The sequence below is a fragment of the Harmonia axyridis genome, chromosome 1, assembly GCF_914767665.1.
Source record: "Harmonia axyridis chromosome 1, icHarAxyr1.1, whole genome shotgun sequence".
In the NCBI taxonomy this organism is placed as follows: Eukaryota; Metazoa; Arthropoda; class Insecta; order Coleoptera; family Coccinellidae; genus Harmonia; species Harmonia axyridis.
Window position 1 is genome coordinate 76,248,456 of NC_059501.1, and position 19,616 is coordinate 76,268,071.

The window sequence follows — 19,616 nt, forward strand, 5'->3', positions numbered from 1 at the left end:
TCTCAGGATCCACTCATCGTAGAGACTTGTGGTAAAAATTTTTACCATTGAAGTGTACAAGAAAACACACTGGAAATTTTTTTGAAGTTCATACCTCTACCGCTAGGGGGCGTAATAGCTATCGTCGAGTAGAAAAATGAATTTCACTCGAAAATGTTTCATATGGAGTTGAAGAAAAAATATCATCACTGTAATCCTTGTAAAATTCTCTATCTTTTTGAATTGTCGCTTTCGATTTTACGACATCAAATAAGGGTAGGTGAAAGGGAGAAATCTGACTGATTGAAGTGCCTGTAACATCAGTTTGGCTCAACATTTTTGAGCAAATTAGGTCTCGTCTGAAAGATAATATCTTGTTGATTGAGGACAAAATATACTAATGTTAAATTTGTTTTTGCTGCTTTTGATAGGGGGCGCTAAGTCATAAGTTCATTGTTTTGTTCATTTTACTTCGAAATTTCAAATGTGATGATAGGATTTTCTTAACAGAAACAGAAATTCCATCAAATTTGCATGAAAAAACCTGCAGGTCGCAATGCGATAGTTTTAGGCGTTCTGAAGTTATGGCCGAAAGAAGATATTCAATGCGTATATGATGATATTAGTGATATGGTCAATGTGTCAGCTATGCGCTGATAATATGAAAACATATTGAAACGTAAATAACTTGAATGGTTGTAGATCTTTTATGTATCCTGCACAGAATTCAGATTTGAGTCAGCTTAGTAATTTATACGTAAATTTCTATATTGAATCCTTCCCTCAATTTGGATGAAAGTATTTCAACAGACTTTTTTGAGAGGTTCAGCTCCCTTATAAGATCGTTCAGATCTTTGTAGAACAACACAAAGTAGTTCAATATGCTTCAATTTCACTGCCCTCATCAAATTGAATTATTTTAACTTCATCAGCCGATGTTTCGACATCCTCTTACAGGAGTTCAGGAAGACTGCTGAAAAAGGCAACTAGTTTCTATTTCAAATGCACCTAATATTACCAACAGACGAATTGCTTATTTGTTTTCCATTTAGCCCACTCTTAGCATCACCCCGGTATCGGGGGAAAGTACCAAGAACCACCCAGTCCAATAAGAAGTTTTCGTCACCCCCCTCCACAAAATAAATCATGGTTCATAGAAATTTAGGTGGTTTTCACTATGGAATATTGTCGTGAGGATGACTTGCACATTTTTAGCAAGCTTTTATGGCAGCCATGTGGTAGACATTATGTTCGTTTTCGAGTATTCTCTTAATTAAATCAACTGAAAACGACATGTCTACGACACTTCAGAGGATTAATAAATTTCCAAGCAGATTAGGTGACCATATCTAAATTATTTACAGAGAACAATAATTCAGACAGTACCACGTAATGATCGTAAAATTCGTTCGAAATATTTAGAAAATAGACTTATGAAATTTGTTTATAGAATGCATAGAGTAATAAACATAGATAGAGGATTATACGCAAGTTTTAGGCTGGTTTTAGAGTCACGCTGACCGTCAGCGCTGAAGCCTACGCGCGTAGCTCTCACCGCGTAGCAACTAGCAACTCGTTTCAGAGTCACGCTGAACGTCGTGAGGTACAGTCATGCCCAACCACAACTTCAATCAAAAAACCAGTATCGATATCGCGATTCATTGTTGCGTTGACTGTCCCCGTCAGCGCGTACGTTTTACGTAACACAGTAACGCTCCCTGAGCTCGGTAGCGCGTCAGCGCGGCGTGGTCAGCGGCGCCGACGGTCAGCGTGACTCTAAAACCAGCCTTAGAGTCACGCTGACCGTCGGCGCTGACAGGCCAATATGTATGATTACTTATGAAGCGTTCTAGAATAACGCTGACGGCTCAGCGCTGAGGAATCGAGCGCGTACGCGCCACGCGTCTGCGCCGCTGACCAGGCCACGCTGACGCGCTACCGAGCTCAGGGAGCGTTACTGTGTTACGTAAAACGTACGCGCTGACGGGGACAGTCAACGCAACAATGAATCGCGATATTGTTACTAGTTTTTTTATTGAAGTTGTGGTTGGGCATGACTGTACCTCACGACGTTCAGCGTGACTCTGAAACGAGTTTCTAGTTGCTACGCGCTGAGCGCTACGCGCGTAGGCTACAGCGCTGACGGTCAGCGTGACTCTAAAACCAGCCTAAAACCAGCCTTACATGTCCCCAATATGGTTAGATTACGTTGTCGGATTGTGATATATTTTCAAATCCACAATTTTACTATATCATTATGAGTGTGTATTATAATGAAATGTGAATGAAATATATTTATTTGAGTGATTCCTGATTGAATATGCAAATTTGCATATTCGGAATTCGATATTTTTCTCGATTATGGAATTCATATGAAGCAGAATATTTATTTTTTTCTGTATCTACCTGCTGCAATCCATGATTTGGAAACTTTTGATCTCCTAGTGTTATCGATTGTTCCACGTTGTTTAGCACGCTTGAAGTCTGTTTTCTGATTTTCTGATATATTTAGGTATTTATTTCAATATATTTTGAGTTAATATGAAACGTTGATTAACATTGGGACATAAGAAGTGCGTTCTTTGTGGAGAAACTCGCGAATTGAGTGAAATATAGTATCACTGATATGTTTTCATTTCCGCACATTTCATGTCAAATTTGATAGTTCATATTAGGTACAAAAAAAATTTGTTTACTGAAAAATACATATGCTTCCTCTATCTATGTTTATTACTCTGAGATAGTGAGGGATAATTCTGTTCTATAATTATGGATAATCAGAGAGATTGATTTCATTTTTATGCATTTTCCCAAAAAAAGACTTTTTGAACTTTCTCCTCACAACTACCTAAAAATTCCAAACAACTGATATCACCTCCAGATTCCTAATTTACCGTATGCACCAAACTCAAAACATAAACATTGAATCTCATACCCAGAAATTCATCTCATTTCCCAATTTCACGTTTCCAAATCCAGCGCTCTTCTCAGCAAACTCACATATCTCCTCGGATATTCCCTTATCGCTGCACGAAATCTTCAAAGTGTAGAACCTTGAAGCCGTAGATAACCCCGAAAAGGGTTGAATAATTTCTCAACTAGGGCGCCGAAGAAAATGCACCTCATTTATTATTAGTGGCACTTTGTAGATCTCGGTGCTGAACCGGAAAATTTTTCATATCGAGAAAAGAATCGGAAGTCGAAAGATTACCCTGCATCTCGAAGTGGACCCATTTCTCACAACACGAGCCGTCTCATAACTCAAGTCTGGAAGCGTTTCGGTATTGAAATTTTATAAATTGGATCCGTGCTGGTCATTTTCGGCGACATTTTTCGCGAAAACTGTGGATTTGTATGAATAATTCAGGAATATAAATGAGGGGGTCTTCTAAATTGGGCATCTGGTTATGATGAATTTTGCATAGAAGGCGATCGAGATTTATTGGAGGCTGTGTTGGTTAGTTGAATTTAATTCATCTCAAAACTCCTCCAACTCCTCGAATTGAAATGTTAGTATTTTTGGATAATTATGCTTCGTTTGGATGAAATCCTCACTGATCTCAATATTGGTCGGATTTTGTTGCAATTCCTCATTTTTTATCTACTAAAGGGTGATTCGTATTCCGCACAGAACCATTATTTTCGAAATGAAATTGCACTATTTGCAAGCGTTGTTCAGACGTGAGTCTATTTATTATGAATTGCCAAACCAAGCTGAGAATAAATCATTTGACAGCTGTTAAATCGATCGCCATCTTGAACAGTAATGCCAACTTAAAGTTATATACCTCGAAAAAAAACACCCGTTACATACTGACCCACAGTTATAATGCTTGGCTGTTTTCCACATACAATGATTAAAACGTCGGATAGCTCAGTAAAATATATAGCAAAAATATTCTGTATATGCCTGCGTTTGAACTGGAGTGATAGTGAAATATTTTATAATGTTTTAAAATATAAATTAAATTTTTCTTCTGTTATATCTCTAATTCCTATACATTCGTGTATTGTTCTACCCAAGACTTCAAAGATGATAGCATTTTACATGCTTTTTAAGTGGATTACCCCGAAGATGATTCAAATAAAAATCGAAACGTCGGCATAATGTCTTTAAATTGATTTCCATAATTGATGAGTTAATATTAATGTGAAAATTGCGGTCAAAAATGATGACTTACCAAATGGGGCATCAGGTTGAAGAAAAACTCGTCTCTGGTACAAATCCCAGCTCTTCACAAGGCCCTTGGTGCGGGTTATCAACTTCAACTTTCCGGTTTCAAAAGCGGTGTAGAGTAAACACTAACAAAATGCGCAAGCGAAAAGACGAAAGCGATGAAACATCCGCTTTAGCATTTATTAGACTTAAAAGTCTTACACGGTGTTTCATGTGTTAGTATCTTGAACATTTTCCAGCAAAGTTGTGGTATGGTATTTCGTGTTCAGTTGATGATGCCCTTATCCCAGAAAACATGAAATGCTTGCAATATCAGTGCTGGTTCCCAACGTTCGGGATCCTATTTTGAAGAAGCTGTAAAAACCTTAAACTGGATTTTCGATTTTGTCTTCATAGATGTGTATTCACGCTTCACAAGACAAACAAACCATATTTTTTGGATGAAGTACAAGCCAAGTCATGACATCGATGAAGACGAAATCTAAGATCCAGTTCCAACTGGAAATGTAAAACAGTAGCCAGAATATTGGGAATCTGCGATCGTATCGCAAGCATCATCAACTGAACACGAAGTACTCTTGCAAAACTTTGCTGGAAAATGTTCAAGATACCGTCTCGTGAAACACATTGCTAAGCCTTTAAGAATATGGCAATTATAAATGATCAAAAGGGAACAGAGTTACCCATATCAACATTGTAGTCGATACTGGCTGAATCCCGCTTTAAAAGATACTCTTACTAGATATTGAGCCATTCAAGAATGCTGTTATTATATTGTTTCGCATTCAAAACTCCAATGGAAATAGAAAAAAAATAAAAATTAAAAATAATAAAAATAAAATATTGTATGAACAAAACAGCTGAGAAACTTTTTCTGCGTAGTCAAGTAACTAGAGTACTAGGGATGTTTAATACTTCTGAGAAATTGAAAAATTTTAGTGATCAATGAAGAATAGCCTTTTTAGCAGTAAAGTAGTGAAAAAATTATTCAAATATGTTCCCTAGTTCAAAGATAATGAAAAAATATATTACTTTTGTAGCTTTTATCGCCATGTTCACTATGAACACTCTGTAACTTGGGAACCAGCGTTGAGTAGAGTTGATTAGCTTTTCTTCATCAAGGGTGTAAAGGTCTACAAAAAAGAATACTCACATTTGAAATTAACTGGTAACCATCCTTTGTCTACAATATTGTAGACAAAGGATCAGACACCTGAATGAATGGATAATGGTAACCAGTTAATTACTAGTATGTTTATGCCCATGACATATTACATATCCATGACATACTGACATACACTAAATCATAATAGAAGAAAATTTATTATTAACGTTTTTTTTCAAATCAGATAAAATCGGTCATTTCATTAAAATTCACAAATTTGGTATGAACTCTCTACGAAAATTTTGTCCTTTTTGCATTAAAAAAAATGATAACGAAATCTGAAATTTTCCAAGAAATTTTTTTCAATCTTTCATTTATACGTTACTGACCAAATTCTGTCTTGAAACCCGTTCAACTCCACAAAATTAGATTCAACACTAAGTATATTCGTTCAATTATTCTGCAACTGATTTTCTCCAGAATGTTGCAGGAATTCCAGCAAATCCCACAATTCCTCCAACTCTAACAACTTCTCTATTTCCAGGAATACGACTTAGCAGAACCCTGAAAAAGATGACGATGAATGTTCCTAGAGCTGTCAGAGTTGGCCATTCCGTCACGTTAGAATGTGATTATGATTTGGAGGGAGCGCCCCTATATTCAGTGAGGTGGTACAGGGATAACAATGAATTCTACAGATACGTTCCTAAAGAGGCTCCACCCACCAGAGTGTTTCCACTTCCGGGTCTTCATGTAGATGTGAGTATTATCCTTATTTGATTTCCAGCGCCGCCCTCTTCGACGTGAAAAACAGGGAGAATAATTCGTTTTATTATCTCAGAGTTTAGAACGATCTTTCTGAGAACAGAAATGAGTAATGGACTGTCGAAAAGTCAGGATTATTAGTTTTGTTTCCGATATTCTAATTTAGTTTTATATAATTTTGATGATGCTATCAACACAAAATTTTGCACATAGCTTAAAATGATTATTTCATTCCATCATCATCAGCAGACACTCATAGTTTTTCCAGTGTCTTCCAGATTCTTCTGTCCTGAGCTTCTCTCATCCGTTTCTTTTCAACTTTGTCTGTTATATCGTCCACCTATCTATCTGTATCTGTAATCTACCTTTTCTCCGTTTTTGTGTATTCTAGGTCTCCATTTTAACAGATGTTTAGTTTAGTCTACTTATTTCCTTGATTTCTAGCACATAACATTTCCAGCAGATCTCCTTCACATTAGTCTGCTAATTTTGGCATTAAGTCTTAGATTTTTTTCAAATTCGTTGGTAAGTTCAGATCACCTAAAGGAAACCCAAGTTTACTCGTTTCGTCAAACGTATGCATCTTCATATTTTGGCTGCCTGGTTTTCTTTTTCCAATCTGGTTGTATGGCCGAGTATTATGTATTCATCAACTTTTTTTTAACTTTATAGCAGCCTGTGTATCCTCTGTGTTTTCTTCAGTCATCACCTTAGTCTTCGAGATGTTCATCGTCAGTCCTATTTTCTTCTTCAGGTCTCTCATAATTTTCAACATTATGGTGCCATCATTGCCCATCAGCACATTGTCATCAGCGAGTTGAAGATGTGTAAGATATATTCCGTGAATGTTTATGCATTTGTCATACCAGTTCAGATGCTTCAAGACATCTTAAACAGTGAGAGTGCAGAATTTTGGAGATATTGTATCTCTTTGATGAACTAAATATACAAGCGAAATCTCAGAGCAGATCAAATTTGCTATCACAGACATTTTGTTTTATATTCTTCTTGATGATAGTTTGAATTTGTTATCACAGAAATGTTTAGTATTTTTTTTTTCAATAATCTTCTAGGATTTTTTCTGGTTCTAATGATTATCTTAAAATTTCGCACGGATCTTGAAATTGATATTGTATATGAACGCACCCAAAAGCCCAACCTCAAGTATTGCCATTAGGTCATTCTCTAATTATTTTTAGATATTCTTTTGAATTATGGTCTGGATAACGTGAGCAACATGAAATTTTGTACTATTCTAGATTTTGTCATTCTACATACACATACAAAATACTGTGTTTGCATCACTGGAGCTATGAGAACGTGCCCAACTAGGGCATTGAAGATCATCACAGATCTCACACCTCTTCATCTATTGATAGAGAGAGTGGCATATGAGGCCACTCTAAAACTATCTAGGGAAGGTACCGGCAATGAGGGAATTGGAAATAAGGGAGCCTGGTCCTCCTTGACTAATAATATACCATCAGCGAACTTTCCCAGTGATGGGATGATACAGAAAATTAGCATCGAAAAAACATTCATTACCATACTAAGTAGAAAAGAGGATTGGGAAAAGGAGTCCACAATCCCAGTTCTCAAAAAGAATACCATCAAATGGTATACAGATGTTTTCAAAACCACGACGGGGACTGGCGCTGGAGTATTCGGCGCTGGTACCAACTGCTCAATATCGCTAGGCCACTGTCTAAGTGTCTTTCAGGCAGAGATACTTGCGACAGAAAGATGTGTAGAAATCAACATAGCAAGAAACTATCGTAAATGTGACATAGCGATATATTCCGATAGTCAGGCTGCAATTAAAGCACTTAGTTCACATACCATCGATTCTAAAATGGTATTGGAGTGCCGAAGAAACCTTAATGAAATGGGTCTTTTTAGTCTGGGTTCCTGGCCACTCGGGAATCAGAGGGAACGAGGAGGCCAACACACTTGCCAGAAAAGGAGCACAAACTCCTTTCATCGGCCTGGAACCTTTCTGTGGTGTACACAAATCCACCTACAAGAAAGATTTTCAGAAAAAGGAGGTAACCGAAAGAGAAAACCTCTGGCGGAATCTTCCTGGTCTGGATCACTCCAAAAAGTTTCTTCGAAACTTTGACTCTACAAGATCCAAGAAATACCTGAATCTTAGTTAGAATATGCTACACCTTCCCACTGAATTTTTCATAGGGCATTGCCGCCTAAGGAAACACCTCATGGGAATGGGTCTAACAGAAAATGACGAAAGCAGATTATGTGGAGAGGAGGAAGAAACTCCGGATCACCTGGTGACGGATTGCCTCGCCAACGCTAGCCCAACGCAAAACCTGCCTTGGACACGAAACAAATAGAAGTGAGGAATTTGCCTCCTTGAAGCCATCACAGATATTGGAGTTCATCAGAACTCTGAAAATGGAAGGCGAGCTGAAGGTCACATTACGGAAATAATAGCTCTGATGATGGGCACAATAGACCATTAGGTCGCAGTGCAACGTAACCTCCTTAATTAAATCTAATCTAATCTACACATACAAATGGTCATCTTTATCGAATGTGCAATTGTGGAATCAGTAGAAAAACAAAATATCGAATGACCATATTCATGAAACATCTATTAGGATTCTGTCCATTAACGAACTCAACTGCAGCAGTCAACGTCCGAAGCCACCCTGCAAATTTCTTTCTAGTTTCTACATTCGAAAAATGTCTTATTGCAGACGAACGGTATCGAATTTAGAGGGAGCCTTTATTCTGAAATCTGATGGAACCCTGACTTGCATTTTTCGATATTTTTAGGTATATCTAACTATTGGGCTTGAGTGTGGAATTGTTCAAGCAGAAAATTCGGAGAAATGTTTGCTTGAACGATTCCGAATATAATAAACTTGAAATAGTGAATTGTTATCGAGGACTGAATTTATTTTCAGTCGTTAGCCGAACACATTTTATCTTTTACGATCTACTCCTGCTAAGGTCTCGTTTCCCGAAAAGAGAGCTATAACAAATTCAATTATGTCCGTTTGTCTGGCCTTAAACACGATAACTCTCGAACGGAAGATCTTGAAAGTTTTAAATTTTCACGACAGGATTGGATCTCTATTGCCACGGATAACTTCATCAACAAGAATACTCCGAAGAGGGGTTTGTTTTCCTGATAATTTCAAAGCTATCTCTTTAAAAGAGAAGATAAAGAATAACCTGATATTTTAATTCTATATTTGAATGCCGACTATCTCTCCATCGAATAAGTAGTTTTGAAATTATCAGAATCTACAATGCAGAACTCAAGCTGATCAAACACAAGCAACGTCATTTCTTCGCTGATTAGGTACATCAAATCGGACAGATTTTCATTGAAAAATCATCTTCGGTGACGAGACTCATTTTTACCTCATGGGTTGAGTTGATAGGCAGAATGTTCTCATTTGGGTCTCGGGAAATCCAAGACTAATTGTTGAAAAGCTTCTCCATTCTCATCGTATCACTTTTTGTTTCGGTTTTTAGAATGGGAGTCTGATTGGACCTCACTTTTTCGAAAATGAGTCTGGTGCATCTGTTACGGTGAATGAATTACGCTACAGATTGATGGGTACACAAAAGCAACGAAAACAATTTCAATTTTGAAAAAAGTTTAGCCTTGTTATTTCTTGAAAAGGTGATCACCATTGGCCACCAGGATGTTATTATTTAACTCCTTCAGACTTTTTTCTTTGGGACCACCTGAGAGATAAGGTCTATGGCAATACTTCACAATCGATTCAAAGATGGAGTTCGTCAAGTTATCAAGGATCTCCAGCCTCAAATTTCATGGAAAATTTCATGAAAATGGTATGATGATGTAACCGTGTAGAGGTGACCATTTGGCTTATATCATTTTCCATCGTTAATAGCATACCTTCCTCATTAGAATGGAAAAACATCCTTCCATTTCTCTTAAAATAGACGCGTTTTCTCAAATGTCAAAACGGAAACACTTAATGGATATCCATTTTTAAGAAAAAATCTCGGAGATAACTTGAATGACCTTGCCGAATTCCAGGAGGATCGTATCATCATCGTAGGATCGTGATCCATTTGACAACACGTATATCCTAATGAATTACATTGTAGGGAATCTATCGATTCCTTCGAAAATAGTCCGAGAACTGAAAAATTCGGTGTACAAACTTAGTATTATCAAAGCCGCCCCCCTAAGGGATCCATAGAAAGGCTTTGCTAACGGTCGAATGGAAAACAGCCTGAATGCCCATAAATCTCGGCATTTCAAGGCGAGCAATTCAATTGAGTTCAGACCAGTCTACTAGAAACTACAACTACAACATATGTTCAACACTTGTACCGACAACGAGAAGAGTAAAGATTATCACATCTGTTCCCGAGACCGACGAAGAAGTACCTGCAACGAACCAAGTGACCAGCGACCCTAAGAATCGATTAGACAAATTATCATCTTCTTCACACATTTTTAGTGGGTTGGAAATAAATTGAATGAGTGTTTTTATCCTGTTCTTTTATTTCCCTAAATTGTCCTTGGCCGTGAACTATTTTAGTCACAGTATAAGGACCACAACCCACAACTTCTCATGTATACCCATAACATGCTCTGTGATATGCAATAGCACAAAAAGCCATGAATAAAAGATCGCTAAAAAGTTACTAAGAGAGTCCTTTTCTCAATTATTTTAATGGCCACAGGTTATCCTCTATGTTGTCGAACCTGAGATCATCACCTATTGAATCACCTATCATAGAACGAATAAAGCAAGCTCTTCTTATCATTTTCCAGGTATCTGTATCTGATGACCACAGAGTAACACTGTTATCAATAGGCCAACCAATGGCAGGAATGTTTCAATGTGAAGTTTCGGCAGATGCTCCTTCTTTCCACACAGAAATGATGGTGGCACCAATGACAATAGCAGGTAAGAATTCAATAATCGGTAATACAAATATTATGAAACGGGAAAGCTTGCTCCTATCTTTGTTAATTTTTTTCTTGTTATTTGTATAGACTTTTTTCAAATTCCTAAGTCAACTGTTCTCAATACATATTTTTTTTACACACAATGCAGTGAATTTAGAAAAGTAATTAAAAATGAACTGCTGAATCAGCAAAGCTAGCAACATTGTTGTCGCATTGCTACATTTTTGTGTTTTCTGATATAGTACTTACTAATTGTTTCTTTTCTACTGATAATCACATCAATATTGTTGAAATTGTAGAGGAGATTACTTTCTATATTATTTCTGTTTTATTTCTATTTTGTGAACTGAGAAGGTTAAAAATAGCTTCAGCCAATCAATCGCCTCTTCAGGGCAAATGTATGTACCTTCATTCGTTGAATAAAGTCGAATTATTTTTATTAATATTATTATATTCGTAGAACTTATATTTTTTTATCCGAATCTCATCATTCCTTGTGTTCATTCAATGTAATCAGAAAGTTTTTGATCATTCCTACTAACCATAACCTTGCCTCCGTTCTTTTAGTTAGAGTCTAGCTAGACTATCATAATTGAAACTTCACTCACTTGATAGGACATATGCTCCGCTGAATAATTTGCAATGTGCATTCCACCCACCATAACTTTACCTGCCTAGAGCCTAAATCAAACTTTTGTGATGTATACTCACTCATCTCGACTCTCGTAAATGAAACGATGAATTATCTGAAGTGCTTCCGAGTAAAAACAGGGTCAAAGCAAGCAGTCGGCTTGCGAACTTACGGCTTAGTTTCATCTAGCCAATATGTTATTCTTTGAAACGTATAAAAACCCAGAGTGTTGGCACTGATTATATTCTGTTTTGTTTCTGGCAGTCGGAAAGCAAATTAGATTAAACTTTTTCAGCTTATATTTCGTGACAAATTGAATCCTTTTTTCTTTGAATTCAACCTTTTATGAGAAATGGAAATATCGTTGGACAAAGAACTTTGGTTATTTTATTGTTTCTGGTTCGAATAACTGGGAGATATTCATATGAGGGAAAGAAGAGAGAGACTATGATATGTTCGAGAATGAAAATATATTTCTGACGGAAGATTCGTGAACCCCTAGTTCTCAAATCAGTCATGATAGAGTATTTCTCTCAATTATCATTTTTATTTATTTATGTATCCCTTTTATTTCTTTTCATTGATGCTTTGCTTTTCATCTAAAGCTTTGAACAGAAGATAAAACTGTGCATTGCTAATTTTGGGAAATATTTTGAACATTTAATCAAGTAAAAATTGCTAATAATTTCATTTTTGTTCGAATCGTTTCAATATGTATTTGTTGTATTCGTTTTTTCATGAGTAGGTTCGCACTTCTTTGAATATGCTCAGTAGTTTGTGTGTAGGAGATTTTCGTTATAACCATTTTTAACACAAAACACTTCATATATCCCTAGTTTTTCACGGAGATAAACATTCTGCAAAAAAATGTATATTCTCCATTCAAAAAATTCACTTGACCTTGAAATCAAATCTGAGATCACATTTTATTTTTGCTTTGGACGTCCCCTTGAACAGATGTTATTGAGAAGATATCCTCCCAAAATACTAAAATAAGAACATATTTCGAATAATCAAATTTTAGATTACATAATGGTAAAAAATAATAACATTGTTCTATGAGCTAGCCTAACTCTTTCCTTCTTATGAAAAGCAAACACAGAGAAATTGATTGAAAGGATTCTGCCATCCGTCAATTTCAAATTGACAAATTTGACGTTTGATCGTCCGAAAGGTTCTATTTCTCCATATTATGTGAATACTTTCCTCACACTCTACATTTTTCGATTTTTTTGATAATTTTCATGCGAAACATGCGATATGTGTGTCACTCTATCTAATCTTCGCATGAAGAAGAACTCGATGATCGACATTGTTTCAATTCAAGATATGTCAACTATTTCTCAAGATAAAAACACATGTGTAAACCAAGCACGGCTTTGTGACTCTGCAGGAAGGTTCGATGATATGGTAAAGTACATCAAAATATTGATAAACATGGGCAGAGAGTTGAACGATGAAGAAATAGCTTTGGTGTCATATGCCTACAAAAATCTCATAAAAGAAAAGCGAAAGCAGTTCAAAACGATCAATCAGATCTATATCGATTCCGCGGATTTAGAAGAGAGGAAGTTGCGTATTGTAGAAGAGATGCGCAATAACATAGCACAAGAAATAAAATCAATATGTATGGAAATGATAGGTTTGTTAGATAAAGGCGTCTTTCCTAAAGTCATGGATGCTGAGACCAAAGTATGTTATCTGATGATGAGAGCTGATCACTATCGTTACCTGGCTGAGATCTCGTCTGAATCCAAAAAGGCTGAATACGCAAACATCTCTCTCAAAATCTACCAAGAGGCTTCCGACATTTCAAGAATACAATTGGCTACAACAAATCCAGTTCGACTCAACTTAGCCTTGAATCTTTCTGTGTTGTACTACGACATCTTGAATTCGTCACGAAGTGCTTGCATTGTGGCAAAGCAAGCATTTGATGAGGCTATTTTGGACATTGAAAATCTGAATGAGGAGAATCTTGCTAAAACCACACTCGTTATGAAGTTGTTGACTGATAATCTGACTTTGTGGGAGGCTGGACATCAAGAGACTGTGCAGAACCAAACGAATGACGATGAAGATGATGCTTGAAATGAGTATCAGATGTATTATGTATGATTTAGATAGAAACAAAGGAAACATTTTCCTACATATGCTATTGTGTGAATCCTTTTATTTAATTGATAACTGAGTGGACCAGTTCTGAAGAAACTTCAGAACATTTCCGAAAATATGAGGTGAAATAAAGACGAAACCAATAAATAAAACTCATATTGAGAGTACCTAGCTATTATAGTGAGGTATACATAGATTGCTATGAAATTATGAAAACTTTTTCGAATCATCTTTTAAACAGCTTTTTCTTCGAGGTTTTGGAGAGCCTAAAAAAACGCAAGATCGAATTCAAATGATTTCATGGTAGAACAATTTAATATTTATCCAACTAAAAAGTCCATCAGAATTTTAAAACAGAACCTGGTATGAAAACATTTTTTTCGACAAATAGTCAAACCAAACCCCAGAGTTTTCACCTCTCAGAATTGGATAATTTGAATGAGCTATTATGTTTTCACTGAAACTGCTACAGCCTGTAGGCAACCTTCATTTACGAAAATAAACTCTGGGGTATTTCAATGAAGATGCATCATTCAAAAATAAGTACAATGAAACATGAAACATATATATTGCATTTCATGAATACCAAATGCATCAAAGTTTAGTAAGTAAGTCTTCTTGTGCCTGATCCATAACTCAATATAATTGTGTACTGAATATGGACATCAACTTGTTGTTTTTTGGATATATACATATTTTGATTCTAACGTGAAAGCAACAATCCATGTTTCCTATCAACTGATTAATCATGATCGTAGCCCATTTCAAAGCTTGCATTCACAATATCTACATATCATCATCATTTTCTGAACAAAAATAAGAAACGAATGTAGATTTATTATAACTGTTTACCGTAAACGTCAAATTTTCGCACATTTGAGCAATATTAACAAGTGACCCATCACAATGATAGTATTGTTCACGGGTTATCCAAATATGTTATCAGAAAAACTATCGATACAAGGCATGGAAAGTTATTGAGGAAAAACCGTTTTTCCAAAAAAAAATTTTTTTTTTGCAATTTTGACTGATTTTCAAAATGAGATGGTCTAGAGACTTCTCCTCACCAATTGAAAAGTGGGAGCGGCATGAATGAAGAATGAGAAATAATGAGTGACTTTACAAAGATTATGGTTATGTCGTAGAGACCTTTGAAATATGTTTGATCTTATTATTACAGGTTTGGATACAGAAAGTTCTCAAATTTTGAATATGAATCTATAATATATCATCCACGATTGTCAATTCCGTTTTTTTTTCAATGAAATACTTTCCAATGTTAGTGAAGAGGAGTAAACAGATGAAATGAAACAGAATAATTTCCACAAATGATTCAATGTCTAAGACAATTTTTTCGCCAACGTTGCGGCTTCATTAGGCTACATTTTTGGTATTCAGTCAATAGTATAGCCTGGGACCTTATTCTCGACAAGTGATCTTTCAAAACGTATACGTACATTCAGTGTTCAGAGCACTGAAAGTACATATACGTTTTGAAAGATCACTTGTCGAGAATACGGTCCCTGATGAAGCCACAGTGTTGGCGTAATCATCAATATATTTGAGGATAATGCTCTGTGTTATTTCATTCATAATCAATTTTCATCAAGTAAGGACGGAATCCATTAAATATGAAAGAAGTAAAGAACCACTGTGATGTTGCAGTAATGTATTAAGACCCTGAAGAATGTTACTAACAGCTGAAACAATTCAGGTATTCATGAAGTAGAAGAACCCAAGCTCCTTGATATCATAAAAATAGAGCTACAAACGTACCAATCTATCGTACAGCATTGCCCCCAACTCCATTGAAAAGAACACTCAATTGCAAACTTGAATATAATCGTATATAATATTCTCAGCATCTGCACACCGATTTAGGAGAAACCTGAATCTGCATCAATGAAAAGTAATCCCATAATTTTATAGACTTTTCCTTCAACCTCAACATCAATGGAAAGTAAGAAATATTATAGAGTGGCTTTATAAAAGCGATTGTTATATCGTAGTGGCCTTGAGTTCACGGAATTTGAATGAGAATTGGTGATATACGAGTACTTCATTTGAGATTGTCAATTCCGAATTTTATTCGATAAATGGTTTTCAGTATGAGTGAAAAGAAGTGAACAAGATTTCAAAGGCCAGTACGAAGTTGTAACAATGTAGTAAGACCCTGTAGAATGTTAGAAATTGCTGGTATAATAAGCACCTCAAGTTTGGCACCTCCTATAGGCCTTTCATAAGATTTTCCTCATCTCTTGAGATATTCAATAATAAAGGAAGAGCCAATACACCATCGTACAACATGTCTAGGCCTTCCATCCTCGAACTAATCCACAAATCCTCCACCGACAACAATAAACCAAAATCACCCACTCCTAAAAACCCTTAAGCCCCTTACCCAACGACGGAACACAGAAAATCAAGCACCTCGGAAAGAATCGATGTAAGCCCCTCCCGCGGCTATAATCTTGTATCACTCAATTACCTACAGGACAGAGAGCGAGAGAGGCCCCGATCGTGCAGCAGGAAATAACCAGCTATTAACTCCCCGTGTTTGCTTTCTGTTGCAGTTGTGCCCGATGGCGTGCCAGTAATCACGGTGGACAAGTCCAGTCTGGAGCAGGGAGGGCCGCTTGTTTCCGAATGCTCAGCTCCCGCCTCGTTTCCTGCCCTCAACCTCACGTGGTACGTCAACGACCAGAGGGTAAGTTCGGTACAGGTCGTTTGGTGGCCTGATTCAATACTGCATTCAATTTGGGGAGATCAGGTCAGAGGGTTTGATTCTTCCGGTAATGGGGATGAGTTTTCGGAATTGCTGACCTAGTGTGGAAGCTCTGTCTGAGTAGGGTGCAGTGGCGTAATGAGTAGGGAGTGATTGGAGCTGTCGCTTCAGAGTGGAAAAAAAAGAGAGACAAAATTTTTTTCAATCACGTTGGATTTGAGATTCATCAATAGGTCGGTTCTTTCCAACTACGAAGATAACGTTAATTGACCGTTAGGGTGTTTGGTAGTGTCATTCTCAGTAAGGGTACTATTTATTCTCAGACTCAGATAACCAGAGGACTAATCATGATTTCAGTAGCTTGCACCTATATAAAAAGTTGAAGTAGTTATTTAACTGGATAGGAATACAACTTTGTTTCCACCTTTTTTCTCGAAATCTAAGGCTTTCTTGTGAAATGAAAAACTGGTTCTGCATATGTGATTCAAAGTATTGACAATCGCTGGCCACTACTTTCTCCCATCTTTCAGGCAGCGTACGAATTCCGCGTTGAAAAAACTGAAACTTTAGAAGCGATCCACGAATCGATCCAATGCTGGTCAGCCAGGCCGTGTGAGTTTGGCCGAACCAAGTTATAGTCCGAGGAAGCAACGTCTGGAGAATACGGCTCTTTCGCAACCTGAGGTCATGCATTATCATGTTATAAATTAACTTTATTATGTCTCTCGTTGTATTGCGGCCGTTTGTCTTTCAATGCTTGGCTCAAACGCATTGATTCCGTTCGAGAACAATCGCCTGTGATTGTTTCAGTCAGTTTGAACAACTCACTACGCCGATCTGATACCACCAAATACTGAGCATGACCTTGGAATCGTGAATTTTCGGTTTCGCCGTCGACGTGGAAGCATGGCCGGGATATCCCCATAATTTTTTGCGTAGTCACAATGCGATGCAAAAATTCCTTTCATCTTTCCTTGCAAGCAGCTGTTAACAAGCAAACAAACGCCGTTCATCATTTCCCGGATCCAACTCGTACGGAAATCAATTTCCTTTTTTCTGAATTGTTCCTATGACTTTCAGGCTTGTTGCGCTACTTCCAACGATAATGCCAATTCTTGTTTCGTCTGACACTAGTCTTGTTCAAGTGATGCCTCCAATTCTGCATCTTCGAAAACCTTCTCTCTTCCACCGTCATAAAATGCGACGTCAAAATCACCATTCTCGAAGCATTGAAACCACTCTCGGCACGTTCTTTCACTACTAGTTGCCTCATCATAGGTATATGAGAGCATTCGATGAGCCTCAGCCGCAGATTTTTTTATATTAAGGCAGAAAATTCAAACCTCCTGCATATGTCGAGAGTTTAGCTCGCAAGCTGACATGTTTAAGCGAGAATAACTTTATGATGCGCACACAAATTGACTAACATTTCGATGGAGTTATGTTTACAAATACCTAAGCTTATTTTATGATATCTACGATCTATTTATATCGAGTACCACTTACCGATACATCCATCTTTTGCAAAACGGCGGAAGCAAAGTTGTAATAAACTGGCCTGTTCTTGGATGTTAATGTTTAAATAGGAACTTATTAGAAGAGCGGCTTTCTAATAGTTCCAGCCAGTATAGTTATGTTGAAATTAACTCAATTTCTCTTTTACGAAAGAACCTTTCGTGCGTCCGGCTTATGCACTAGGATAAGTCTTATATTTGATCTTTTCTAGGAGGTGTTTCACTGAATGAGACCAAGTATTATTAGATAACAAAGTTTAATAATATTGAAATAATTCATGAAAAAAAAATACAATCAATAAATTTTGCACATCACTAGCCTATGACACAAAATAAGAAAAAAATTTATAACCTTCGACAATCTTGGACTATTTTGGTAAATTTTTTTTTTATGAGGAGACAAATCATCAACCAATATTTATAAAATTAAATTAAATGTCCTTACCCTGGATATCACAATCACTTGTTCAAATAAATCTTTCAACAAATTCCCTATCTGTAACTTTCCTGACAACCGTTCCCGCAAACCGACTTGAACTTTATTCAACTAAGAATCGAACTTGAACTGTCTACTGAATTGAAAAGTATTGTTTTTATAGTTGAATAATCGTCACCCTCCTTCTACCAAATTTTTCTAAGCGTCTATCTTCTTTTTCCTTTCGTCCAATCAGAGTGATTGTCCTTATGTACCTAGATTATTGGTTCCACCCCATGTTATGTACTATTGACATGGGGTTGTTCCGTTGGTACCGCCTAAATTGGAAACCATTTTGTTGGACGCAGACCACCGCTTTGATGGTCCCTCTCCGAGTAGAACAGATTTTTATGTTCTGTTTATGTTTAAACCTCTCTAGAGTTTTTACGACTACATTTTTATTGCCTTTGACATCCTGTACTAATCGTGTGAAATTGGAACCTACTTGTTGTATCGTGGGATATCAACAGTGCCAACTACCCTGGGGTGTTTATCTTAAGCCAGGATGACGGATTTAATGCTTAATAAAATGTGAGGGGTGACAACGACTTCGTTTGCGTTCACTTTACTGGGATAGAACCGGGAATTTGTTGAATATCCTTTCAATGAGCCTGTACTCATTGCGAATTATCATTCACATTCATTACATTACTCTCCTCTTTGAAAAAGTTTTGGCATCGGTTGCCATAACTTTTCCTTTACTACCATTAATAGTCCAAATTCATCTTAGTTCATGTAACTCCTCAACTTAACAAATTTATCGTTTCAAAACAACAAATTGAATAGGTAATAAATGAACCTTTAAACTACTATTTTAATCTAACCTAAAATAAAACGATGAAATGGCTTTTGAGTATGACAGAGGAAGAAATTTTTTTTTTTTTTTTTTTGTTTTTCATTACTTCCATCGCACTTCCACTTTGTTTTATATGGAGGCCGTTCAATTGACATGATTTTTGGAATCACTTCTCTCGCGGACAACATCCTGGTTCATCAGCATATCCATACCTCAAGAAGTCTTGAGCCTAACCCTCGCCTTGGGGGATAACCTTTATTTGGGGGGGGGGGGATGATAGTTTATTCGGACACCGCGCACTTAATGATCGTTTCGAAAAAGTTTTGGGGTTTCGCGAACAGTTCCTCATGCACTGCATACTTCGGGTGCATGCTCTGTAGTTGCGCATTGATTCGATACTTCAGTCCAAT

At 36.8% G+C, this 19,616-nt stretch overlaps 1 protein-coding gene across 3 annotated transcripts in view; it reads left to right on the forward strand.

The window, feature by feature from the left end:
• Positions 1-19,616, forward strand: part of LOC123678213 — a 452,860-nt gene that overhangs the window by 419,476 nt on the left and 13,768 nt on the right. For all 3 annotated transcript variants that reach the window (XM_045615121.1, XM_045615114.1, XM_045615129.1), the window contains exons 2-4: positions 5,806-6,020; positions 10,813-10,948; positions 16,270-16,403. In XM_045615121.1, the coding sequence (XP_045471077.1) occupies positions 5,806-6,020; positions 10,813-10,948; positions 16,270-16,403 (485 nt within the window). The remainder of the gene's footprint in view (positions 1-5,805; positions 6,021-10,812; positions 10,949-16,269; positions 16,404-19,616) is intronic.